The 26,029-nt window shown below is 47.5% G+C and overlaps 6 protein-coding genes across 6 annotated transcripts; 1 reads left to right on the forward strand and 5 right to left on the reverse strand.

The window, feature by feature from the left end:
* Positions 1-708: 708 nt before the first annotated feature.
* N7469_010328 (uncharacterized protein) lies at positions 709-3,038 on the reverse strand (the record flags this gene model as incomplete). Its single annotated transcript, XM_056649233.1, has 3 exons — positions 709-1,307; positions 1,445-2,467; positions 2,534-3,038. The coding sequence occupies 3 exons, from the start codon at positions 3,036-3,038 to the stop codon at positions 709-711; spliced, it is 2,127 nt and encodes a 708-aa protein (XP_056496364.1).
* Positions 3,039-10,632: 7,594 nt separating this feature from the next.
* N7469_010329 (putative C2H2 finger domain protein) lies at positions 10,633-12,065 on the reverse strand (the record flags this gene model as incomplete). Its single annotated transcript, XM_056649234.1, has 3 exons — positions 10,633-11,406; positions 11,464-11,603; positions 11,669-12,065. The coding sequence occupies 3 exons, from the start codon at positions 12,063-12,065 to the stop codon at positions 10,633-10,635; spliced, it is 1,311 nt and encodes a 436-aa protein (XP_056496365.1).
* Positions 12,066-18,586: 6,521 nt separating this feature from the next.
* Positions 18,587-20,023, reverse strand: N7469_010330 (glycosyltransferase family 31 protein; the record flags this gene model as incomplete). The annotated part of the gene is made up of 1 exon (XM_056649235.1): positions 18,587-20,023. One exon carries the CDS (start codon positions 20,021-20,023, stop codon positions 18,587-18,589), a length of 1,437 nt encoding a protein of 478 aa, XP_056496366.1.
* A 1,013-nt stretch (positions 20,024-21,036) lies between these two features.
* On the reverse strand, positions 21,037-22,371 carry N7469_010331 (uncharacterized protein; the record flags this gene model as incomplete). The annotated part of the gene is made up of 2 exons (XM_056649236.1): positions 21,037-22,042; positions 22,100-22,371. The coding sequence occupies 2 exons, from the start codon at positions 22,369-22,371 to the stop codon at positions 21,037-21,039; spliced, it is 1,278 nt and encodes a 425-aa protein (XP_056496367.1).
* Positions 22,372-22,742: 371 nt separating this feature from the next.
* On the reverse strand, positions 22,743-23,598 carry N7469_010332 (phosphotransferase family protein; the record flags this gene model as incomplete). Its single annotated transcript, XM_056649237.1, has 3 exons — positions 22,743-23,216; positions 23,247-23,485; positions 23,592-23,598. The coding sequence occupies 3 exons, from the start codon at positions 23,596-23,598 to the stop codon at positions 22,743-22,745; spliced, it is 720 nt and encodes a 239-aa protein (XP_056496368.1).
* A 200-nt stretch (positions 23,599-23,798) lies between these two features.
* On the forward strand, positions 23,799-25,907 carry N7469_010333 (signal recognition particle subunit SRP72; the record flags this gene model as incomplete). Its single annotated transcript, XM_056649238.1, has 4 exons — positions 23,799-24,119; positions 24,184-24,457; positions 24,512-24,656; positions 24,713-25,907. 4 exons carry the CDS (start codon positions 23,799-23,801, stop codon positions 25,905-25,907), a joined length of 1,935 nt encoding a protein of 644 aa, XP_056496369.1.
* Between the last annotated feature and the right edge of the window lie 122 nt (positions 25,908-26,029).

Below are 26,029 nucleotides of genomic sequence, written 5' to 3' on the forward strand. Positions count from 1 at the left end.
ATGAGGTTGAGCTTGTCGAGAGCAGTTGAGCTGCCCAAGTTGCTGGCACAGAATCAAACGCGCTAGACCCGATGTGGACTAGCGTGGCCAACGGTGACGACGTAATTTATATTACGTGCAACTGTATGGATACCGTACAGTACATCTAGATCCCGTGACTATGCCACGTGTCAGACCACCAATAATGGTCTGGATAAAGCGCCACTGCCCCACCGACAAAGCAGCGAACCAGAGATGCGCGAATCCGGGGTAGAGCCGAAGCTGATCATCTACAACCAAGGATGGAAAAGATCGATCCTACAATTACTGGACATTTGTTCATATAGATCCTAGTAAGACGCTGAGCAAGTTTGGTATCAAGTGAAATTTTCCTTTGCATGTCGTGTGGACTATGCTTATGAACTGGACATCGTTCGGATGTTGCCTCGCGGAATGAATACAAAAATTCTATATCACAGATCATGGGAATGCAAATAAAAATGTGCTGATGGGGAAAGAAACAGGACATGCAGGTTGGGATAGTTTGTAAAGATTCAGCAGGAAATAAAAGAAAAGAATATAAGTCGTTGAAAGACCGCGAATCCGTAAAACGCCGAGCTGATCCGTCTGTCGAAAAGGAGGGCGAAGTTCGCCGTTTGAGGGACCACTGAATTGCCATGCAAATTTAAACAGAGGTAGAAACGAAGAAACAAAATGATTTGAAAAAGTTCACGGAATGGCACCCTCCTCACGGAGTCGATAATTTTCATCCCAGATCTCCTGCTTCATCTGTTGTAATCGTTTATGCTGCTTCTCCAGTTTGTCAACATCCCTTTGGGCGGGATGAGCTTGATTGGCCAGTGCTTCATGCAAGGCGGAGTATTTGGCATAATACTCCTTGAATTTTTCCGATTTGTCCAGCAATCGTTTCCGAGAGACCTCTTGAGCCATCGAGGGAGATGCACTTCCCGTGCTACCGCTGGAGGTACTAACTGCGCGTCGCCGTTTGTGCTCTAAATTGCCAGTCGTAATTGGATGTCCATCTCTCTCGGATTCGGACCCAATATCGGGCTCTGCCTTACGCTTCAGGTGGTTTTTCGCAGGTAATGTCTTGTTCGCAGCCCTGTTGAGTGAAGCCACCGGACGGGTAGGCTTGGTTCGAGTTGCATCCAGAGTGGATTTTGAAGATGCTTGCCTTAAAGAGACTGGGTTTGGAGTGGCTTTTGGAGGTGTAGACTTGGCTGGAGCGGGCTGAGTTGAGCTTTTGGTAGATGCGGGCTTGTTGAGGCCATTAGCCGGCGCGGCGGGCTTTGATGATGGGCGTGCAGCTGTGGCAGTAGTCTTGTTGTTCCGGGCCAGTTGAGATATAAGAGGAGATGAAGAAGATGAACTTGAAGAGTGATTTTGACTGTCGGAACGACTGCGGCCATGGGCATTTTCGGAGGCGCTTGCAGGGGAGACGAACCAAGGGGAGATGGTTTCTGGGGTGAAGTAGAGAGTCGAGATACGGGCCCCTTGGACAATGGAGTGGGTTGAGATGATTCAAATTTCGGCGTAGGCGCCTGTGATTTGGAGACCTTAGATGCAGAAGGGGTGGCCTTGGAGGGTTGGGTTTTCACGGCTGGTTGAGTATTTTTAGCGAGAGCTGGAGCTGGAGCTTTCTTGCTTTCCTGAGAACGTGAAGCAGGCACTGGTGTAGGCTGAGCTGAAGATGCATCAAACATGTCTTCATCGTCATCATCGGAAGAGTTGACGAATTCGGCTGATTTGAACTTGCTTTCAGTCTTTACGGGAGCAGGCTTGCTGGCGGTCTTCTTTGTCACCCGGCCCGTCAGAGTGCTGTTGTTGGTGCTCTTTCCCTTCACTTGTTTCTTCGGTCCGTCTTTCTCTTTTGGTTTCTGGGTTTGCTTGGGGACATCCGATGCCTTGGCGGCGTCGGTCTCCTCGGCCCGATCCTCAGCACCGTCCACTTGGATGCGAGGATTAGTAGTCTTCTTTCCGGGCATGGCGCTGATGTTGTGAAGATTGAGACGAGATAGACACTTTCCCTTTCCCCGTTCTTCTTTGGGTAGGAGGGCCTGCCAGAGCTTGTCAGAGCGGGAAATGCGCATGCGGTCAAAAGCCGAGATGGCGTTTTGAATAGCATTCTGTCGGTCGTCCTCGTTTGGGTAGGGGAATTTCCAGACGTCAAGATCTTTATAGATCTTATCTCTCAAATCGAATTTCTCTCGGTTAAGACGGTTCTCTGTTCCGAACTTTCTCGCAAGTGTAGTAATATCATCCAGAGGAGCGCAAGTGAGACGGGCAAGGTACTGAGCGGATACGGCTCGGACGGCGAGAAGGTGAATGAATGGAGTCTTGAGGGCCTCGAGACGGATATCACTCTTAGATTGTGACGGAGCGGAGGTGGGAGCGAGAGCGGGTGACCTAGCGCCGAGGTTGGGGCTAGGCTGTAGGCTGCCAATTTGAGAACCTCCGAGACGGCGAGCTTTGTGAATGATTCACGTTAGCATGTATCAAAAGAGAAGTGAAAGTGAATGCAAATGGTTAATACATTTGTCCTTGGAGCCTCCCGATCGGATTGACATCCGGTTGCCCTTGTTCACCTTGGCTAGAGCCTTCAGCTCGTCTGGGTGAGAGACTAGGTATGATTGCTTGGCTTCCTTCTCTCGCTCATGAGCACTGAGACCAGCTTGTAAAGTCTCCAGTGCCTTGGAAACATCTTCAGTATCCTCCTTGGCCTTTGCGACCTCCAGGCTGTGACTCAGGACTCCGGCAAAATACAGGGTCCGCTTATCGGAGGTGGTCTCGTAGACTTCCGAGCGGTGAGTTTCGGGGTAGGCATGAAAAGATTCGGTTTTTCCGGCGTATTGGAGAGATGGATGTTTTCCCAGACGGACTCGGGCTGATTGGCCTTTTTGCATGCTACTGATGAGTTCGTTTAGGGTGTCCTGGGCGAGGGCCAGTCGCATGAACTGGGCCCGAGTAGCCGCGGGTTCTCCGGTCTGACTCTCCGGCCGGAGAGTCAGACCTTCCTGGGGGATTTCAAGAGCAGTCATGATGAATATGAAGCAATTTGAAAAGGGCTGGAAGAAATGGTTCGAGACAGGCAGGGTCGGATGGCAGCGTGAGAGCTGCAGGTCAGGCGGCCAACTGCACGAGTCGAGGAAAGACCATAAGCCATATGGTGATAGAAGGTAGAGGGGCCGAGAATGGCAGTGACGATACGTTAGGAAAGAGAAATATCAGAGGATGTTTAGATGGGAAGAGGAAGTGAGCTGAGTGTGTGAGAGGGAGCAAGAGAGAGTGAGAGAGAGGAGGGAAGTCGGAATGGAAATGGAAATGAGGAGAACAAGGCGAAGCGGAGAGTGGGGAGAAGCTGACGGGCGATTCCCTACAGGGGAGACCCGCGTACGTGTATTGTCAGTATAATACAGAAATACAGCACCAGCCCGCAAAAGTCTCGTACTTTTTCCCTATTTAAATTACTTTCCTTTCTAGTACTTCCCAGTATGTACCCTTCCATACGGGTACTCTTCCAGTTGATCACCGGAACAGCGATCCGCCTCTCCATCGGTACTGTTACCGTACAATACCCGCCCTTTCTTTGTTGTTGCTATTCTTATGGCCATTGTGAATATGGAAGATATTACTATGATTCATACTCGCTTTATTTGTTCCTTTGGTATTCTCTGAATGATGGAAACATATATTCCCATTCTTTTAGACTTCCCCCGAATTGTAACCTTGTCCCTCCCCATCCATTTAAACACCTCCGAATCGGAGTGGGACGACAGGTCTAGAATGGGGCTTCCCGAGTCCCCCAGCGGAGACGGGTGTGGCCGGGAGTTCTTCCCTACGTGGGTACATACATAGTATTCCCCAGTGGTCTGACCGAATACATACAATACAGCAGTAGGGGAAATGTATTTGACTGCTTGACTCTCGTGATCTACAGTAATCAACTCTTGCTCTACAACTGTCGATACTGCTGCTGCTACAGCTGCTTCTGCTTCTACCCTGCTTTTTACATGCCAACCTGTGACGGCCGATCACCCGAAGAATGTCAGAACCCCCCTCTCATGCAGGTGTACCACTACTTATGGTACGGAGTCCCAGTGACTTGCTTGGACTAGCACTTCCTCAATTGATTAAATTTCCCGAGCACCTGTCCAGCACGGTCATTCGTCACGGGCTTGTACGACAGAGACATTCGTTGCACCGTCCCTGTTCGGCCCTGTCTGGTCCATCCAGGCTGTTTCTTCCCGGGCTAAAAAAAAAAATGCTGCTGCTGCTGTACAAATGATCCATGACCAAGTTCTTGTCTATGCTCATCTGACTGGGTTCAAACACGTTCTCAGTCGATCTCATCTAGCCAGGTGGATAAGCATGCCGTGGATCCCTTGCGCCACGTCCTCCCACCGGGTTATAGTCTGAGACAGGGGATATTACTAACGAATCTTGCAGCAGAATGATTTTGAAGAGCGGTGCCTGACCCGGCCGGGTTTGCTCCGTCGTAACTAGACCCTCACTAGGCCATCACTAGGGCGAAAAGGCGTCTGCGCTGGCTTTAATTGGGGCGAAACTATCGCCGTTGTGTGTGTGTGTGTGTGTGTGAGAGAGAGAGAGAGAGAGAGTACATGGCCAACTAACTACACATGTAGTTACCATTCAATTAATAGTTAACTATATGTACATGTGGTACACTGCACATAGTGTATACTCTCTAAATAACCGAATACTGTAAAATGGTACCTACAATAACTACCCTGCTGTAATTCAATCTCACACTTTAACAATCGCAGTGTCCAACCTCCGAAAGGAAAATGCTCGCCAAAACCCTCCGGTTACTCGTTGATAAACTTCTCACGCCACAGCAGCTCCCCGCTCTCTCCTCATTCTTCCCTAGGAAAACCGTAATACGTGATCCGTACAACAGAGTACAGACTCGATTTTAGCATGTCCAGTGGACCTGCAGAGCGGGGATCTGACCTGCCCGAGTTAGCCGCCACAATCAACATCTTCGCGCTCCCGTCGGCTATACTAAAGGATTCGGTCGCCTGTTCCCGTTTCCGATCACGACGTTCTTCAAACAGTCCACGGGTGAAAACTGATGGGCAGGGGTGGCTCGGAATCATCGTGAGCCGCTAGGCAAATGGATCGTCGGAGTCTATGTACATATACTAGTACAATATGTATGTATGTAGATCAGAACTAACTAGATTAATCTGTAACTAACTACGTCGTAGTAGTACTACATATGTGCATTAAAGAGGATGAAGCGGTTCCGTACCTTATAGACTAGGGTACGTATAAATCATCTATGTAGCTGGTTAGTTAGCTACAGGCTACAACTTGAACTGTTCAAAGCAAGTACAATAACAGCTTGAAATGAAATGGACAGTTTGGCTCCAGTTCTCTCTACTAGTATGTATAGACTTCCATGTAAATGGTATTCGATGCACCGTCAAACGTTGCACACGCAGGTGCAGTAAACTGATTCCCATGGCAACACTCGCAAGTCTCATTCACAGAATACCACCACACCACGGGCATATGGCTTTCGTATGGATATATGGATATGGGGGTGAATTATCCTCCTTACAGATCAATTGATCGCCACCCAACGCGCAATACTTTGAATCATTGGATAATGTTCCAAAATACTACTGTGCTACAGTATGCCTGTCAAATTGTATTGGGATGTCCGGTCAGATTCCATTGAGAAAAAGAGAATTCTCATTACCTCTAATTTTGCCCTGCAGTCCTCTGTATACCTGTAATCCCTCAAAAGGTCGCCAGAGTACATAGAACCCATTCCCCACCCACTCGTCGGCATTACCGTATTCAGCCGCTGCAAGGCTTTTTCTGGTTGGTGGTGAAAATGTATAGTCGCAGCTTGGCGTAAAGAAAAAGAAACGAGGTCAGTGGCTTGGAGAAGTGCATGGATAATACGGATTACTCCGTGCTAAAAGCATGCACATATAGATCTGGTATTAAATTACCCATGTTACTGCACACTGTACAGTACATGAATACATGGACATATCCTTTTCTACAGTAAATACCTTCTTGGCTAACTAGTAACAATCAATGGAAGTCATACCTCATCAAGTCTTACGCTATTGAGTAAAATCCCGGTCGCAGGGTCCCCAGCTCTCCATCACCATACAAGTCCAGAATACGAGCTCTAGTACCTCGTACCTTGGTGGTAAGTTAAATAATTTGTTCATAATCGAACTCGAAGCTGAAACACTAGCGATCGAGCCTAAAAACAGGTCACTTGATGGGATCTGCTCTATCGCCGAAACAAAGTCCAAATGAAAGGATGCCCTAGCTCATGGATATCTTCCTTTGTAAGACCTGTGTCCGAATAGATTACCAGCCTCGAATCAAGTAGTCTGATCCAATCCTTCCCGGCATCCGAATATAGAACAGTCTACTTTGTACAGCCCAGTACCAGTGGTAGGGCTGAAGAGGCTGAGTCTTTTTTCAAGACGGACGCCTTAATCCTGGCATACTTCTTCGATTGCACCAGGTTGAACCAGACTGTACGCTAGGACTCTGATCAAATTCATTCTGCACTTGTATTGACGAATTGTTCAAGGGTAAATATCGAGTCAATGCAATGTAGACAGCCCCGTTGCCGCCACGAACGGTTCCTCACCTTCTGCGACCGCGCGAAGTGGCTTAGTTGTTTTTGCGGCCACTCATCTTTGCCGTGTTAGGGCACGAGGACCCGCTATCCTCGATTGTTTGCCAGAAATAGTTCACCTCGGTGTTTCATAATTCCTGACTGGTTGGAATTCATTCTTCGCATTACTACGTATGTAAAGATTGAAATGTGTTCTACTGATGTATTGTCCATTGAAAGGCAACCGTGCGAAAGAGATTTCCCCTTGCGCGGATTCTGTAACTTACTAGACTCATGCCCGGGGCACAGCAACACCTGTAAGATAGTACTACATACCCAGTTACTACTAGTAGGACCTGGCTTGAGTAAGAGGCTACAAGGCTAGATACTTGATTACATTGATTACCCTCCTCCATACCTGTACGAACAAACTTCAGCATGACAATTGAATTAATTCCCTCCTAGGAATTGTTTGCTTACTGTACCCTTGAATCCAGGGAGCTCTCCACTCAGAGCTCTGGGTGGGTTTGTTGGGTCGTTGGCTCCACCAGGTCCGACTGCCCCTGGACTGGGCTGGGCTGAATGGAATTGCTTCGATAGGGTTGGATTGAACTGGACTGGAAATGATCTCTCTGTGGCTTGGCTTTTCTGGTGGTGGCATGGCCAAGCTGAACTAGTTTGCCCTTTGTTTTTGCGCCGATCAGTCTTCATTGATCCTCCCCTGTGAGTATCTACTGCGTGGTGATCTGCTTTGACCATTGTACAGTAGTTAATAGTCCGACATTCCATTCACCTTGCCACTCTTTATATGTATTGTAATATGATGCGTTAAATACGGGGTATCTGCTTAGTACAGATGAATACTCCGCATCCTAGGCTACTCTGCAAGTGTAATGGGAGATCGTAGGCTGGGTCGAGTGTCACATGGCTTGGTATGTCGTACAGAACCTATAGAGAGCGGGGTGCACTGGAATAGTCTGCACTCGAGGCCATACTAGTATAGGTACATAGTATAAACTATTAGGATGTTGAATCGTACTTTATGTACGCTTGGATCGTTCATCTGTAAATCCTGTGCTTCGTCAGTTCGGTGAATTTCAAGCTCGTGTCTTGAATTGAACCCTGTTGCAGCTCCAAGTCACCCTCGAATAGCATGTTTTAATCCCAACTTTCGCGTTTCAGGCTTGCAAATTTGTAAAGTCTGTGGATTTTCTTTCTGTAAGGCCTGGTTTTTCCAGCTCTCCCTTTCTCTTGTGTATCCCAGAAGCAGTACAACCGTAAATCTATACTGACTTGATGAATGTAGAAGCATTCTAGTATGCTTTCTTGGACTCTTTCCATAAGATCAGAATAGAATATTATAAAGAAAAGAATCAGAGGGATTCAAGATTTCAATTTTATTTCAATTTCATCTCGTTCAAATCTCACGTGTCTATCTTTTGGTCCAGGCCAGCAGTATGTCAATGCCACGCAGTGCTACGAAGGCGATAGCATTAGCTGTCCGAGTAAATGTTATCCTATTCATGATACTCATATATTCTGTGGGTTGAATAAAAAGGCCTTGGATTTGCAGAGAGGGCACGGGCCTTCTTTTCAGGTCCCGTTATTTTCAATTACCTGCTCCTCTTCAGCCTTCGACTCGGAAAGACGTGGATATTTTGGGGCCATGATCATGTCTAAGCTCAATTCGTGAACTATGTATTCCTGAGATGAAGGTGCCAAAGGCGATTAAACTGTCATCGCACTGGAAACTTCAACGGACAGATGCTATCTGGTAGATAAAGATATCAATCATCTTCGTCCACCTGACTCAGACTGTGAAAAGACAGTAGTACATTTATAGTAATAGTGATAGAAACCACTATTCTTCCAGTCGACAATCCCACTAACAACGTATCTTCTGCTAAAATTGAGAATCTTGATTCGCTAATTCTATTAGTATGTTGGCATTTCTCCCATCACCATGTGTGAATACTCGAAGTGTTGTGTTCTAGAAAATGTCGAAGAAAGGTAATGTAGGTAGTTCTTCCATGGTTGCAAGCGGAAAATTGCAGGTTATGGTATTCCTTTGCCGTCGTACTACCTTTAAATAAGGCGCAGACATCGACGCACATCTTTTTAGATCCCTCTCTGCAGATCTTATCTCGTTGGATACTTTTTGGACGTAAAACTGGCGCTGTATCGAAAGCTTCTCTTCGTATTGTAGATTGGGCCATGCTTTGGCCAGGATCGTGCTGGGATGTCCTGAATATGACGCAAAGGGGACCAAATACCACAAGCTCGTGAGGCCTCGGAGAAGAAATATCAGGCGTTTGACCCATGAGATATTGCATGCTTGTGGACTCCGTACAATTACTGTTCCTATAGATTACTTTTTACAACAACTTTCTCATCAAGCTTAACCGCCACACGTCTGATATTCGCGTATTCGAGTCGACTTCTGAACTCAGGGCCCTCGAAGAGCTTTTTGCTTTCTCCATTATTGGTCCTGTCGCCATTTCAATTATAAGTCTATAGTTCTTTCAGATCACTAAGGGCATACTGAGATACGATTCGTGTCGCAGAGGACAACAAATTTTCTTGATCAGCCGATGATTGATATTCGCAGCCCAAGAAAGTCGAGTATAGTGAGCCTTTCGATATTTATTGACATAGAATTCAGGAAATACTGACATCAGATCTGCCGCAGGGCCTTTCTTTAAAGTAGCCTGAGATTCGAGCATGAGTTTTTTTTTTCCATTTTTAGGTAATGATAATGGCGATGTGGCGCTGTCCATGGTGATTGTTGGTCCGTACATGGACCCGTGCTAGTCAGACGAAACATCGAGGATTTCAATTGACAATACCTATTTCTAGAGCTCTCAGATGGGTTTCACTTGTACTTTTGTACGAAATTCTATTCAAAGTATAGGTGTAAATACAAACACATTGTCATGTGATACTATAAACGGTGCTTTTACTGGGAATGGTTAGGCGGGAATTGACTTGGGCTAAATCAGAGCCAAGTTCATCTCGAGTTCATTTTGGAATTGAATTATGTGTCACTATTTGGGCAAAGACTGTTGGGTCAGAAAATATCTTCAGGTCACCAACATGAAGTTTAGGCGAAAGTGCAGTGACCCAATAATCCCTTAGGCTGATGGTGTATTCACTAAAAGAGTAGTTGGAGATGGATAGTTGAGATACTTCGATACTAAGATTGACCTCTACTGTCAAAAGGCAGGTTGATAAACTGACTGCAACTCTATTAACAACGTATCGTACAGTAAATATCGCAAAATGACCTCGACAGGATGGTATTCGTTGCAAAGAGGTCCCGACAATAACATGAAACGAAGTCTGAAAAGACAGATAGCAAGACAAAAAGCAAGATATTAAGAATAAGATGTATGAGACAGACAAAGAAAGAATCGATAAAAACAAGGACCAGGATGCGAAACGAAGTAACAGGAATAGCAAATCAAAACAATCAAGAACAAACCAAACCCAGATACTAACCAGACACCGCACCATGGGATTTTCCAACGAGAACCCCATGCCCTTATTCCCAAATCCAGTAACAATGATAACCCATATGAATATCCTCGATCCCACGCTCTATCTATGCTGTTTCCTCGTCTGGTCGTGTCTCGGTAAAACCATGTCATCCGCAAGCAAGCAATCGAACAAAAGAAAATGGGCTGAAGGAAGTTGTCGGTTCAACCATCCCAATCAACATATGAAAAAAGGCCCAGCTTGCAACGCGGATAATCCCGACTCCGTAGTGTTTCCCCTTTAGTATAGGTACAAGAAAAAACAAAAATGCGAAACATAGGGAAAAGGGAGATAATGAAACAATGCGACAGGGGAGAAAGATAATTGGAAGGATAAACGAAAAGAAAAAGGAAAAAGAAAAGAACATTGGAAATATCTAATTTCCATGGGAATCAAGAGGATGATGCAATGTGAAAATAGATCAAACAAAGGAAAACCTTGGCGTGGATATTTATTATTCGAGATCAGAGCCAGCATAGCCCGTCTCATACGGGAGTTCCCCAGGTGTGGTCGCCCATTCGAGGTTTTGTCTCATAGTTCTCCGGCTCGGTGCTGGTGGGTCGGCGGATAGTAGAGTTAGGGAAGTACATGTGAGGAGGCATCGATGTCGGATAGGCTGGACCAGTCGGCTCGGGGTAGGCGAAATCATTAGCAGATCCGGGAGATGGGATGCTGCCATGAGACGGTGAGGCCCATCCAAGGCTAGTCATGTGTGGGCTTCCGTTGACACTGTTGGGCCGATGGTCATTGTTGGCAGGCGGCTCCAGCGGCTGAGGCGGGGCGTAAGGATGAGAAGTCATCGGTGGCCGGCTGTGGGGCGCACTTCCAAAGCTCGACAAGGAAGGGGATGTGGCAGTGGGCGAAGCACGAGGACTGCCCTGAGAGAAATCACCACGGACGTGAGGCGGGATCGGTGCACTGCTCATGTAATAGTCGCTAGCCGAACGATGCATCGACAATGGTGGGAGATCGCCGCCTGACGGAGACATTGATGCATGTTGAGCTGGAGATGGAGTCGATTGAATCGAGGCATGGTCAGGAAACATGCCCTCTGGGCCACGCCGTTCTTTGTTTTGTCGTAGGCTGGCCTCCGTCTGGGCAGCGGCCTCCTCAATCGTCCCAGTGTGATGATTTTGGTGGCGGGTCAAAGTCGTCCGACGCGTAAATGTCTTTTGGCAGTTGGCGTAGGGACATTTGTAGGGTCGTTTACCGGAGTGAATCCGACGATGTCTGGCGAGCGACGAGGAGTCACTGAATGGCTGCAGAAAATATCAGCAAGGAATTCGAATATGAATTCAAGGTAGGTTTAGATATACCTTTCCACACCGTTCACACATATGAGGCTTCTCTCCTGTGTGAACTCGAGAGTGTACAGTCAAAGCTGAGCGCTGGATGAACTGCTTTCCACAGCCGGGCCAGTCGCAAGCATGCGGTCGTATTCCGGTATGAATTCGCTCTGAAGGTAAAAGGCATTAGTAACGGCAGGCCTCCCAGCGAGAAACTGATAGCGAAATCACATACCATGTCGAGCTAGGTCACTCCGCCGAGCAAAGCCCTTTTGACAGGTCTTGCAGTGGAAAGTCTTGGGAGGCGCATCAGCACTAGATCTCCCCGTCGGCATCGGCGCTTGCTGCATTTGTGGTTCACCAGCGTAGCCACCAGGTACATAGCCCATATTTCGGGGGGCAGCTCCTGGAGATTGGGCATAGTAGAATTGTTCGGCCAGACCGGGCTCCATCTGAACGTGTGGTGGGTGTGGTGGATACGCGTTAACGGGGTCGTCAACAGCACCTGGCTCGGTCTTCATTGTGGGTTGATTCAACTGAGAGTTCTGCAGGTATTGTTGATGAAGTTGTGCTTCTGCGGCGGCGGCTGCGGCGGCAGAATTCTTGCGGTTCAAGATGGTCGTGAAGTCCATGACCCGACCCGGCGATCTGCTGCAGACCGTGGCCGACGAAAGCTAGAAAAGCTTCCTGCCGATAGAAGTGCAGCACGAGCTTAGGCTAGTTCCTTCGATTCAATGATAGCGAATAAGACAGTAGCCCAATTCCTGCGCTGGAATGCAAGGCTGCGCACTCGACCGGGGATTGTTTGGGAGGCCTAGAGGCTGTTCACTCGTGCTGACGTTGGAGTCTGAAAAAAGGCGCGTCTGAGACACCTGTGTATCTTGTCCAGGGTGTATGATCGATTGCGATTCGAGAGATATAACAAAAATCGAAGCAAATCCGTTCTTAGGAACCGGCTATAAACGGAGCGTGAAGGGAAGGAATCGCAGTAAGGCCAGGACAGAGCCGGAGTGTGAGAGAGACGATAAGGCTGTCAGAATAGGAGTAGAGGTCAGCATAAAAGTTCAATTATAAAACTTTTGATCGTCGAAGTCGCGCATTCTTGGGAGACAGTTCCAAAGCCACTGATGCTCGTCCTCAACGGCGGCCTCTTTCTCGCGTTGCCGGAGGATCCGCCGCAGTGAGACCCAGAAAAGCCCACCAACCCAATAAATTTGTGGATTATGTGTCAAGCGATAGCCTGATGTCTGATCTTGATACCGATGGACAGACAGGTGTACTCGGAGGAAGAAAGGGGCCCAGCGAAAGAGGGTAAAAAAAAAAGTGTAATGCTTGATGGGCAGCGGTGTCGCGGTGACGCTTTGGGGGCAAAAAAAAAAGCGTGGTATGCAATAGACGGATGACAATCAGGAAAAAGAAGAACACAAGCGAGCGTACCTTGATGGATCAGACGGAGAGAAATGGCGCGAGTTTGGAGGGGCTTGCAGGAATAAAGGCGTAAGGGTGTCAAAGGGCGGAAGTCGGAGAGCCGGAGAGAATCGCGGTATGTGAGTAGTAGCAGAGTAGGATGGGAAGAGGGTTAGGGAGTAAGAGTGGATGTGGAGATGGGATGGGAATGACAGTCGGGAATATGTTGAAGAGAGAGAGCAAGCAAAGAGTAGGATAAAAAAAGAAGTAGTCGTAGAGGAGAGAGAGAGAGAGAGAGAGAGAGAAAGAGAGGAGAAAGAGAGTAAAGCAGAGTCGAGTAAAGGGGAGTAGAAGGGAGATGGAAGTATTTAGGTGTGGTAGGTGCTACACGCCTCGACTACATCATAATATTTTGGACTGAAGCCCTTCAATACTAAACTATGTATGTATGTACCATACATTAGTTTTATGGGTAAGCCTTCATTTGCACATCTCCACTTAGGGAGTTGTTCTGGAAAAAAGGACTGCTTCATGCTGCTATTCTTGTTCTGGAATTTTCTTTATCTTGTTTTTCTACATTTATTATTATTATTACTATCCTTACTACTAACCGTCTAGTTATTAGTATATCATTCTATCTTCTACGGAGTACGCTCGACTATACTATACACTAGTTATAGTCGAATCTTTGTATACTCCGTACCATCTTCATCTTGATGTGATCAACTTCCTCTCCTTTCTTTCTCTGCATACACTTCCAACTAAGATCTAGTTCCCCCTAGTCTGCCCCAGCGAAGTCCGCTAGAAGGAAACCTGGCCGCGCCAGAAGGCCCCCGTCAATCCTGGTGGATCCACAACGTGCCTTTTTGCCTCGTCCCTGCGCCGCGACTTCTGGTGGATACGAAGCCCGCTATGCCGATCTGAATCGTAATTTCTTCTGTTTTTCTCTTCGGTTTCTACCATTACGCTTTCTGGAAGATGCTCAAAATAGTCCTGGTAAATATGTACCCTAAACAATGCTTCATTTATCCCCGTAGAGAAATTTCTAATTTCTTCATCTTCGGATCGAGTCTACTATGTATGTACGCACATCGGTATACTTCCGTTAGGCCGCTGTCACTACCCAACCTTTCCAACTTCACCTTACCTCCTCCCTCTCTCCTGGACGGTGAAACGAGCTACCGAAACTCTACAACCATCAAGTATAGGCAAAATGACGCAAGACTATGATCGGGCAGATGTGGATACCCTTCCCCCCAGCGCTTGCATGAAAGGAGATTGGCGGAGGATGGGGAGAAAAGAAAGCGCCTGCAAAAAGGTAGCCTCTCATCCACCATCCCCTACTTACATGGACTGTCAGAAGCAACGTGTATCCGGGAGTCCGGAAAATATCCCCTTTCTGCTGCTGCCGCTTCTGCTGCACCGAGAGACAAAAAGGGGGGATTTTCTAGAAACGGGACAAGTGGACATCATGACATGCATGTCTCTCCTGGTGATGGTGCGACAACGAGTGACAAAAGATTATGCAATTGGACGATGAAGCAATTACTGTACCGGAGTATTGTACTATGATCTTCAAATGCGGGTTGTGGACAAAGGGATGTGCTTCACCATCTCGATAGTCTGTTCCCACTATCCCACTATTTGCTAACCAACTCGGACGGCGGAAGACTAAATTGATCCATGCGTTTCCTTCTAGAAGGTTTCTATGGGCCCCTTCTTTCCCCCTTCTCCTCTGCTACGGAGTACGATTACGGAGTACGGAAGATGAACGACCTCTTCCGGTAAATCTGCAAATCTACACGGGACGCCTGGCGGCTCCTGACATCTTCTTGGTGAAACAAGAAACATTTGGTCATTCTGTTGCCCTCCCTGATCATCGTGCAACCTCTCCCCGAGGCCACATGCGGCATATGGAACACGGAGAAGATGATCTAACCTTTTTGTACATACATAGAGTATCAATATTTCCCCTTCCACGACTTGGAGCCTTGTGTGGTGAGATTTCCTGACGATCTATCCAACCCTCAAGTGGATCCCCTTGTCCGGCGTCGGTAATTAAATCCCCATCTCGTCCATGCCCCTTTTTCCCTTCTGGGGACACGCTAAGAGACGCCGGCCGAGTTCAGCCTCTAGATAATCCACTTCACTGCCACACAGACGGAATAGAGGGCTGAATGATCGCTCTTCACTGGTCCCGCCAAGCCTTCTCCTGACCTTCTGGAAGGCTACCAGAAGGATTTCGAAGGTCTATGGAAGCAAGACGCAATCTTAAGGGGTAAACAGTGATCATTGTTTACTTTCTTCCCCCTCCGCCCCCATCTTACACATCTTACACGGATGCACTGGGTCCAAGCCCTACTTTGCACATCGTATGTGAACTCCACCGGCCGGGTCCCGGGGAGAACTTGATTCTCCGGGCCATTCGGAGAAGAGGAATGACACTTGTATTCATCGTAATCTTGCTTCGTTTATTTACCTACTCCGTAGTACCCCGAACAAGCTCGACCCGGGTTGGATCGAGACTATCCATGAAAGAAAAAAAGGAGAAAAGGGGGCTTGAAGGAGAGGGGGAAGGGTGAGGAGAAAGTTCTAGTGGTTGGGCACCGGGACAACTAGTCTTGTCGATTGGTCCAACCTCCTTGGATACTTCCTATTTTTTGTCGTGATCAACTTTGTTTCCCCTCTTCTATGTACACCCCCCCCTGACAACCGTTAGTACCGCCATTGGGGAATGAGCTCCAGCTGCAGCTTCGTCTCCCGGTCCTCCCAGAGACCTTCCCAAGATTGGTGGCCAGTCCGCCAGCTGGGGTGCAGAGTATACTATATATGTATGTACTACATATACAGGTACAACCCGAATGACGAAAATGAAGAAAGCCACATCTGCACCCCATACCAACCACTGAGGAATAGTCTCGAGAACAGGGAAGTTACTTTAGTTCCGTGGCGGAAACCGCAATTAAAAAAGATATACCGAGTACATAAAAAAACCTGGTCTCAAAATTAAGACGAGCCAATCATATCTAGGATAATCAGCATCGCGCAGTACCAACTGCCAGCACCAGCAATGCAAAATGCCTAACAGGTCCTCAAATACGCCGGCCACATCCGCCTCTGCAACTTTCGATTGGCTGTTCGTCCGACGCACTGCCCACATGGTTGTGGCTGAGACGTGTCTTGGTGTATCAAAACCGCGCTAGTCTCCATATTTCTATTAGTAGAACATGGAATTACCCCTGGACACGCGTGGCACAATCCCTTTGTTATTTCAAGTTGATCGATACTATCAGTACTATGTATCCTTGCTGCGTAATGCATCATTCCTTTATTCCATAAGTGTACTTCACATTTTTAATAACACAAACATGATCAACCATAAGCCCATGGCTCATCTTCCTCAACGGTCACGCTTGGACCAGCGACCCCTGGATGATGTCACTGGGGAAATCGTGCACTGGCCCCGTTCATCTTCCATCGTGACCCATTTCATATCAAATAGTTCGAATCAATCCACTCCATCGATCAGCCCTTCTTCATTTCGCTAATCGGGCTTTCGTTTGAGAAATTTCAGAGCGGGAGTGGACACGCAGGTACCTCACTGTACCTCGCAAAATGCAGTGTCGATGCATGAACGATTGCGTAAAGAAAAAGCAATCATCAACGTGTACCTACATATTCTAGATCTGAGCCACCGATTTCTATCGCATGTGGCGTCTCCTATAAAATACGAGCATGAAATAAGACAAAAAGAAATTAAGGATTTTTATCTGATCCCGCTCTCTTGCAAGCCGTCCCGTCGTGAAACCTTTCCATTTTAGGATATTCCTACATCGTACTCCGTACTATCTATCCCCAAGCAAGATGATATTCACCATGGATAACCAAACACCCGGCGAATCCGAATAAGAAATATCATGGCGGCATCTCGCGACGTAGTGTTGTAGCCACAAGAACTGCACCGGTGACATTCATTCTTCTACACCATGACGCTAAAAACGCCATGACACTAAGTGGGCTTGTTATTCTAGCTCAGAATTGAGTCGATTCAGAGACACTTGAAATTGAATCTGGGATCGTAGTTGCGCACGGTCATCTTGTAGATCTATTTTATACATCGGACGTACGGAGGATGACGTTCTCAGTTTCGAGGGGGTGAGTTTGGTCACGGAGTTTGGAGTATGAAGGAAATTGGTAAAAGTGTTGTTGGTTTCGCTAAATGAGACATGTTTTTTTGGACTCCATCAAGGGCTTGATGAAATTACCTCAACAAATTTTGTCGCTTGAGGATCCTCAGTCTCATTTCTTAGCCGATTCCAATCTCAAGGTTGAGAAGGGCTAATTTCTTCGAAAACGTAACTAGTGCTGGAGACTTGCTTGCTTCCTGTTCTGTTCTGTTCGGGTGTTACTAACACCCGAACAGAACAGAAATGTACTAGTAGTACATTATTCTAATAGCAGCAACTAATCTCGAGGTGAAAAATTATGATGACTTGAGGTGAGATCAAATTCAAGTCCCAGAGCTTCGAAGATTACCTTGTATCTGATACTTTCAGATATATTTTTGCGTGATCAGATATGTCGTAGGTACGACACACCTATACAGATAGGTATCCGTATAGGTATACAGAGCTAGGATTTGAAAAGCAGGTAGATAATAGGTATTATCTATGTACTTTATCCAGTTCTCACGAGAGGTGCCCCAACAAAGTTCCCTGGAAAGCACTATCATGAAACCATCCTAAGGTAGTCGATATAGATCATTCTATCTGGTCCTGCTTCTATTAAGTTTTGCCAATCTTCTTGCTAGTATTAATAGCGTTAAAGACCTCCATGTACCAGGATTCTGGGCCTATAACTCTGCAGCAATCCCAATGTCGCTATAGATGGAAAACCTTGGAAAATCTAGAAATACACGGCCTGTCCTGCCAGGCCGCGATGAGGACGGGTCATCTTTCAAGCATGCGAGTCTCATCCCAGTTGGGATGCACTCCAAGAAGCGCTCTAAGAAAGCCAATGTTGGTTTCCTTAGATTGGAATTTCGTTCGACGATGAATGAATTTTCTGGTTTCATCACCCAGCAGTAGACAGAAGCCTGCTGATACTGAGGAAGCTTCTCTGTGCATGGGAGTAACTACTAAGCACGGTTTAGTAAACCGTGCTCCTCTGATGTCTTACTATCCTTCAAGTTGTTATTGCTATTGAAAAATAACTCGAAGCCCCGATTTCCATTATCTATTTTGCCTATTAAGGAGCCTCGTACACAGCAGTAGCTACTATTTACTAAGCACTGGTTCAACCAAGTATACGAGCTGAAATCCGGAAACATACACTTTCGTACTCATATCCATGGACATCGGGTAAATCGGTACACCAAGCTACTAGTAGAAGTTGATTGCTACCACCAGGGCAGCGTACATATACCACGTAGTACAGGGTGATACGGAAGAACGTCACCCAAGGTTACTTGAAATATCATTTGTTGAGCAACCGCATGTATTCCATGTCACATTAAGTCCGTCCCCAGAACATTATAACAGTGTAGACATAAAGGTGTATCACCGATCTATAAACAAGAACCCCATGCAAAGAGCCCAAGACCAAGCGCCGGACTGATGAAATGGGAGACAAGAGACCGATAGCAATTGAGAAACGGTCGAACTTGACCCCGGTGACCCAAAAAGGTAGCAATGCAAAGAAATGAAGCGTATATAAAGTAGAACATCAGAAACGCTAAATCGTTTCATCACCGCTTTCGCCATGAAAGCTCTAAGACCTTGTCACCGTCCTTGTCGCGCAGGATGTACCATTGTGTCACGCGGCCGTTAGGTTCGCTCAAGGCATCTGTCAATTGATAGCTAACCTTGTCATCGTCTTTACGGCGGAGCGGTCCAAGTTCGTGCAGGTAAGACTCATCCGTAGCGCCATTGTGCGGTTCCCAGGTCATTTCCATCGCAATGTCCCCAGGTTCTGTGGGAAGTGAATATTTAATCACGGAGAACCCGTTGGTTAGAATCCAACCATCGGAAAACTGCCATTGGCGTAACAAGCAAGTTTCGCCACAGAGGTCAGAGATAACACTCAGCTTGGGCATGTCGGCCGTGAACCAAGACTTCCAGTGGTGAACCGATAGAGGAGCCTCACGGCCTGACTCAAAGAAACCCGAAGCATCCTTCATCAGATCCAGCTGGTGTAGGCGGTGGTCCACAGTCAGGCGCGTTGTGGTATATTGATAGATGCAATTGGCGATACGGCGGTCGCCGGTGAAGGTCATCTGCTGGCACTCGTCGTATACAGTACCGAGGTCGGTCAGCAGAGGTCGCGATAAGAAAACGCCAGCGCCTCCAAATGCAATCATTCCAAATACAGCAATCTGGGGAAGTCCTTCCGACAGACCGCCGATATAGTAGGACTTCGTATCGTCGTATTCGGCCAAAGCATCAACTAATGCGGGCATGGAGAGGAAGAAAGTGTCATCATCAATAATGCAGCCCCATTTGGTCTGCTCCCGCATGTTTCCCTCTAATATGGAGATGAGTGCAAAATATCGGTGTAGGTAATCGTCCTCGGATTCCGTGACGAACAGGTTGATGCCCATGTTCTCCGCCTTAATCTTAACCTGCTGAAGCGCTACTTTCGTCTCGTCCGGCTCAATCAACGCAAAAATCCGAGTTCGCGTGTAACCAGCCCAATGAGCAAATTGATCAAGCGACTCATTCAACCTTGAAACAGTAGTCGCCACGCCAAAGTCGATGTGCGATGCGTCGACAGTCTTGGGAGGTACAGGCACCTGGAGAGTAAGCGGAGTTGAGACTGAGCAGCCGTCTTGCACCAATTCAGTTTCTTGACTGAAAGGTCCCTGCAGTTTCGTATCCCATAGTGGCTGCTCGACTTTTTGTTTAATCGCAAGCGGATCCGAGTTGGTTTCCACCACAATCTCCCGGCGGGTATAGTCGGCCAATTTTTTAATATCCAAACGATGTAACATGTCGGCATCGGGATCGCATTTAACTTGAGAGGAAATGGTAATGTTGGAGTGGGCACGTAACGGGGTGGCGTGATGCTTAGGAGACGGCCAGAGCAACATCGCAAAACCAGCGACAGCTAGGAAGATGACGACGAAACGCAGGATTCTCTTCCAGGCCCATGAGGCCGGGATGGCCCCATCCCGGTTGAACAGCATGGTTTGTGCTCCTGGGGCGAGACTTTCAATCCCGGCGGGATCTTATGTACTTGTACGCAAGAGTCACCTGGAGAATATCCGCATTGCGCAGAGAGGCGCGCGGAAAGAAGTCGAACAGAAGGACCTGGGATCCACGGGGAAGGGAGGATATGTACCGAGGAGGAGGAATGGAGAAGAAGGATGGGAGAGGGCGAAAATCCTCCAGCGCGAAAAGATGGACACGAGACGGGAGAGCGAGGGACGATCGCAGTTCCATGGGAATTCAACAGGGGCATGACGTGGGGTCACGTGCGCATGTAACTGTATACACATATGATGGAGGATAATGACTACGCGATTGATGGCATCTCGTGATTATTGCTATATAAATAAATAGACATTATAATTCAATCAATTCCACTATAGTATTACCGGATACTCGTAGAATACTATCCTACATCTATACCTATAGTGATGGTATTCTGCTGTACTGTACATAGTAGAGACATAGCCGATGCCAAGCCGTCCGCCAACGTCCTGCGACTTCTTACTCGCTCTCCACCCGCTGCTCAGCTCCACGTCCACGCGTCACCACGCCCGGTTGCGGACCAGATGCTACCAAGAACACTAACTTGGACCCCAAGGCTCTCTCTCCATCTATCCCCGCAGCCAAGTCATGATCTCGATAAAGAAAAAGACGAGAAACTAGATATTGTATTTTGGATCCCGAAGTACAACCACAGCTCATCGGAAATTTCTATGCCTTCACGCAATCTTATTTACTCCGAAGATCGACCTGCAGATCTGACCCCTGCCCCCTGTGCTCGACCCGCTCACCGAGCTCGCACTGGGTCTCAAGGATTTCTAACTTAGTGCTAGTCGCAAGGCTGATCGTTCTAAGACTTTTCAGGGTTCAGGGTCCAACCAGATGAGCAGGGCGAACCAAGACTAATCAATCAACCACTCTATCAGAAAAGTATGTATTCGAGGAGGGGTGAATAGAATTCGTGCTCAATGTTTCTCGGGCTGGTTATTTAAATAACCTCCTCGGTATTTTCCTCGTGTTGTAGCTGCTTGTAACCGCTCCTCTTCCCCGGCCACGAAGGTCTCAGGGTCCCACCGGTGATAAAACCGAGAGCCGCCATCAAGATGAATGTTAGAATAAAACATAATACCACAGGAACTTGAATATGCGCGACAATATCCTCCGTAACTGAGTCTTTCTTTATCCAAATGCCTGGCCGGACAGTGTCTTCAATATTTGATCGCCCTAGCACGACGCCCTTTGCGTCTAGAGCTTCCACGCTGACTTTCTTCTTGTAACCATCATACATGAACTCGGTCTCAAAGCCTTGACGTTGCACTTCGCCCAGTGAGATCTCGCTGTCTTTCTCATGAGAGTAGAATCTCCATGAAGCAACTTCAGTAGCCCCATTCCAGCTCACATAGCAAGCAGTTGTCGCCGCCGATTGCTTTCGCCCGTAGGCAAATGATCGCACTGTAGGAGGATATGACGGCCTTCCAACAAACTCATGCTTATATACACGGTAACTTGCAAAACGATCCGTGGCGAATCCTGCCTCAAGGACTGGCTTACCATCTAGGCCGTACTCGGTAATATAGCCTCCCTGGCTCCAGTTCACAAGCCTGGAGCCGCTGGGGAGTGTTTGGACATTACCCATCCTCCTGGTAAGCCCTCTATCTGGCCGGTCATATTGAGAAAGTATGGTAGCAGTCATAGGCACCGCAGCAGTATGTAGAGAAATGACCAATGCTGAAGAATATGAGGCGCTTTGGGCTACATTGCTAGCGGCATTGTTGATGAACGAGATGATAGTATGTGTGCGGTTTGATTCCAAGAATCGTGCGTCATGCTGTTTGGAAAAGTTGAATCCCCCTTCATGGACGAAGTCACTTGTCTTCCCTCCAAACCGCCAAATAATCTCTCCAGTAATTCCGGATACCTTATAGATTGTGTCCGTATGTCTTGCTGAGACAAGATAGTCTCCATCATTATTTTTATCAACCGAATTCATGTGCCTATGTGAATCAGCAACGAATGGAGAATTGAACATTTGGTTTGGGGTGTGTACTCACATAAAGTCGAAAGCCTCGCTTTCATCCAATGTAGGCCCAGTCCTTTCTGGCATCAGACTGGTCTCACCCAGAGATACCCGAGGAACAGAGTCCCACTCGAAAAGAACTTTACCGGTCTTGGAATCCACCTCTTGAAAGCCTGTGACAAGAACGGAATAAGTTTTGTATGGCAGTCCAATTTCAACCAGGTCAAGATACTTCACTCCCTCCGTAATTACCAGCATTTTCCGGCCATTTTCTATATGATTGAATTCATGAAAGTTCAGTCGCATTGTGGAATTGTCGGCCTGGATGCGTGTCCGGTTCTGATAACTCAAATCAAAGAGCTCGCTAATACCAAGATGGGCCGGTGCGGTTCTTGAATGAGACTGACGCATCCAGGAGAGATAGGATTTGTTTTCAATCGTTGCAAGTCGGACACTCATGTGACACGAGTGATGAGAATCATCACTAATCGAACAATCGGCAATATCACATATTGCTGATTGTATACCAATAGGTATTCCAATACAAGGTTGCTGATTGTTCGATTCACCACCCTATAGTACAGAGCGGTGAATCTTCCTAAGGCTCTATAAAAGGTCTTTACTACTAGGTAGTAGTAAGACCTTCATTATATCAACACAGGTTGCTTGTGTACCAGCTAGTGGCTCAAGATGAGAGCTAAGAAAGACATGCCAACATACTCTCTTTCGAATTTAGGAGGAAGAATACGAGATATATACTCTGGCCAGTCAGGTACTAGCTTTAGCTGCCGAAGCACCTGAGTGTATTCCCAATATGCTGGATACCAACCTGCGTCTTCCCAGTCAAGGATTACAATAACATGGCCTTCTTCAACGAGGATATTCCGTGGAGAGATATCGGCATGAGTAAAAACAATTTCATGATCATCCGTAAGTGCATATTTAGCATAATGCCGTAGTAAATCTGGCGCTGACTGAACAAGATCTCCCCAATTAGATTCGTTGAATTGTTGTTCAGTATCAAATGGACCTCCTTCCATAGATATACGTCGCCCAATTATCGCCTTCCCACGATCGACAGCTCCAACATAATCCCCCTTTAAACCGCGTAGTTGATTTATATAGAAATGGAGTTCGTTAGTAATGGAAATCTTTTGAATGGTATCCAAAGATTTTCAAACTTCATCAAGTCCTTTGCCATGCATATAGTCCATCGTAATAGCCACGGCTTTTTTTTCCCTCCCAGCGAACACCATGGACTTTGGGTACAGGGATCGTGGTATTTGCTGCAATGAAACGAAGTGTTTGCGCTTCGTGTGAGCGAAGATTGCGCGATTATATGACAAGATATTCGCCCACTCGTACGACTGTGCGACCGAACAATGAAGAATATCTCTCCCTTTGGATGGATTTCTGTTTCCTTTTTTTTGTTTTGTTTTTTAGAAGGGTAGGTAAAAGCAGGAAAGGAGATAATGAATTAGGAGCAAACCAGTCTCGCCCCGAAGTAGTATAGTGTATAAACACACGTGACATTACGGCGGGGCAGTGCAGTGCAATGCGCAAGACTGCCCGATGGGGAAGGATGGATTCCGCACACTCTGGTCTTGCGGAGGTGGAGAATCAACGGAGGATTGTGCAAGTACTCCCAGCCATCTCGATACAAATCATCTGCTAGCAGTGCGATCTATCTGTACAATCTCGATTGATTCAGATTTCCCTTGTGCAGCCCCGCCATGGTCGCGCAATCGCTGAGCTCGCTCCTACAGCGGGCAACGATTGACGATCACGAGGAAGTTCTCCAAGCCTGCAGCGACTCTCTTTCCAAGAATCAGTCCGATATACACGCTCATCATATTAGGCTGATTGCCTTGCTGAAACTTGACCGTTACGAAGATGCCCTCCGCATCCTTGAGGCTGGTGGCGACGATTTGAAGAAGCGGGCGAGCTTCGAATACGCATACTCATTGTATAAGATTGGGAAGTTGGACGAGTCCCTTGATGTCTTATCTCGGTCTGAGAAGACCCGTGGTGTGGATCACCTTGAAGCGCAGGTGGTATGTTACCAAGAATCGAAGTTTGTAAATCATTGGCCATTGCTAATCGTCTTTCTCCGAATAGAGTTATCGGGCTGAGCAGTTCCGCCGTGCCGCCAGTCTCTACGAAAAATTGTCCCAAGATAAGGAATCCCATCGCCATGAGGAAAATGACCTGAGCATCAATTCGTGGGCTACCGATGCCCAGCTCCAGTGGAAGGGCGAACCGGAATATGTCCGCCACGAGAGGCCATCGAGAGAGGATCTGGAGTCTTTTGAGACAACATTCAATGCTGCTTGCTTGAACATTGCGAGGGGAGCTTTACCCCAGGGTGAAGTACTTTTGAATAGAGCAAAGAGTGAGTTTCTATGAATTGTGTCTCATCCTTGATTGTATTCTGACTGCTATACAGATATCTGTCAGACATCGGAGGAGCTCACACCTGAAGAGCGCGCTGCAGAGCTGCTTCCAATTGCCGTACAGCATCTTTACGTGCTGATTCGATTGGGCAAGAATGAAGAGGCAGAGTCACTCTTGAAGGAAATTTCCGTGGACGAGTGAGTTGACCAGAGCTATCACCTCAGTTGGAAGTATATGCTTACCTTTAATTTAGGATCTCTGAACTCTCGACGAAGAAGATTGCCCGAAACAACATCGTCTTGGCCAACCAAACCGCAGTCAATCCTTTCATCTTGTATAAGTCCTTGCACTCCACACCAGACGCGATCAACAATGATCGCTTGTTCGATTTCCAAGAGAAGACTCTGTTGGGTAACACTCACGCCGCAGATCTTCTTGTTCAAAAGTATGATGGGATGGTTCGGTCAACGGCTAAGGCTCTTTCCAAGAGCTCTTGCCCATCTGCCGAGTCGAGCACCAATCTCCTTTCTGTATATAATGCCGCTGGCCATGCAGAGGGTCAAGATGGCGTTAAAGCGTTGAAGAAGATTGTCCCTCTCTTGGAGCGCCGGCCGAAGGACTTAGGACTCCTTTTGACGGTGGTGCAGCTTTATGTTAAGGCTGGTAACACAACTTCCGCTATTACAGCGATGGAACGTTCCCTACGCAGCCTCGAAGAGTCCATCTCCGAAGCCGACCAAGACGCGCGTTTCAACCCTGGTCTGCTTAGCGCCCTCGTCTCATTGTATCAGCTCGAGGGACGCAAAGTCCAGATTCGTTCTACCCTGAGCCAAGCTGCTGCATACTGGCAGAAGAAACCTGAAGCCTCAGCTACTCTCCTCCGTGCCGCCGCAACCTCCCTGCTTCACTCTGACGACAAGGCCGACCTAGTTGCGGCTGGCGAGATTTTCCGATCCCTGCACCAGAAAGATTCTACCGATCGCGTCGCTATCGCCGGCTACGTCGCATCTCAGGCAACTCTGAACTACTCGCAGGTGGAATCACAGCTCGATCGTCTTCCCGCAGTTGATGAGCTAGTCGGTGATGTCGACATCTCCGCCCTGGAGTCCGCAGGAATCATGCCCTCCGCGTCCGTCGCAGCAGCGGCTTTCGCCAAGGCCCGCAAGCGTACCGCGACTGACAAGGACGGACAAATCAAGAAGCGTGTCCGTCACTCCCGTTTGCCAAAGGATTATGATCCATCAAAGAAGCCTGACCCTGAGCGCTGGCTTCCTCTACGCGATCGCTCCTCTTACCGTCCTAAGGGCAAGAAGGGCAAGCAACGCGCTGCTGAACGAACCCAAGGTGGTGTTGTTAATGAGAGCCTCGATAGCTCTGCACAGAAGACTACTGGGGGAGGAAATGCTGGATCTAGCAACAAAAATAAGAAAAAGAAGGGGAAGCGGTAGTAGATTGCGCTATTGGTAGTGCACATGTCATGTCTTTGCATAGATGAAACTCGGGCACAAGCCTTGATGCATGAAATTCTTCGCAGATATTACTTCTTTTCTGTAATTTAGGATGCTGACTG

Source organism: Penicillium citrinum (assembly GCF_028827155.1).
Source record: "Penicillium citrinum strain IBT 23319 chromosome Unknown utg000009l:1.0-4274883.0:1.0-4276374.0, whole genome shotgun sequence".
Taxonomy (NCBI): domain Eukaryota; kingdom Fungi; phylum Ascomycota; class Eurotiomycetes; order Eurotiales; family Aspergillaceae; genus Penicillium; species Penicillium citrinum.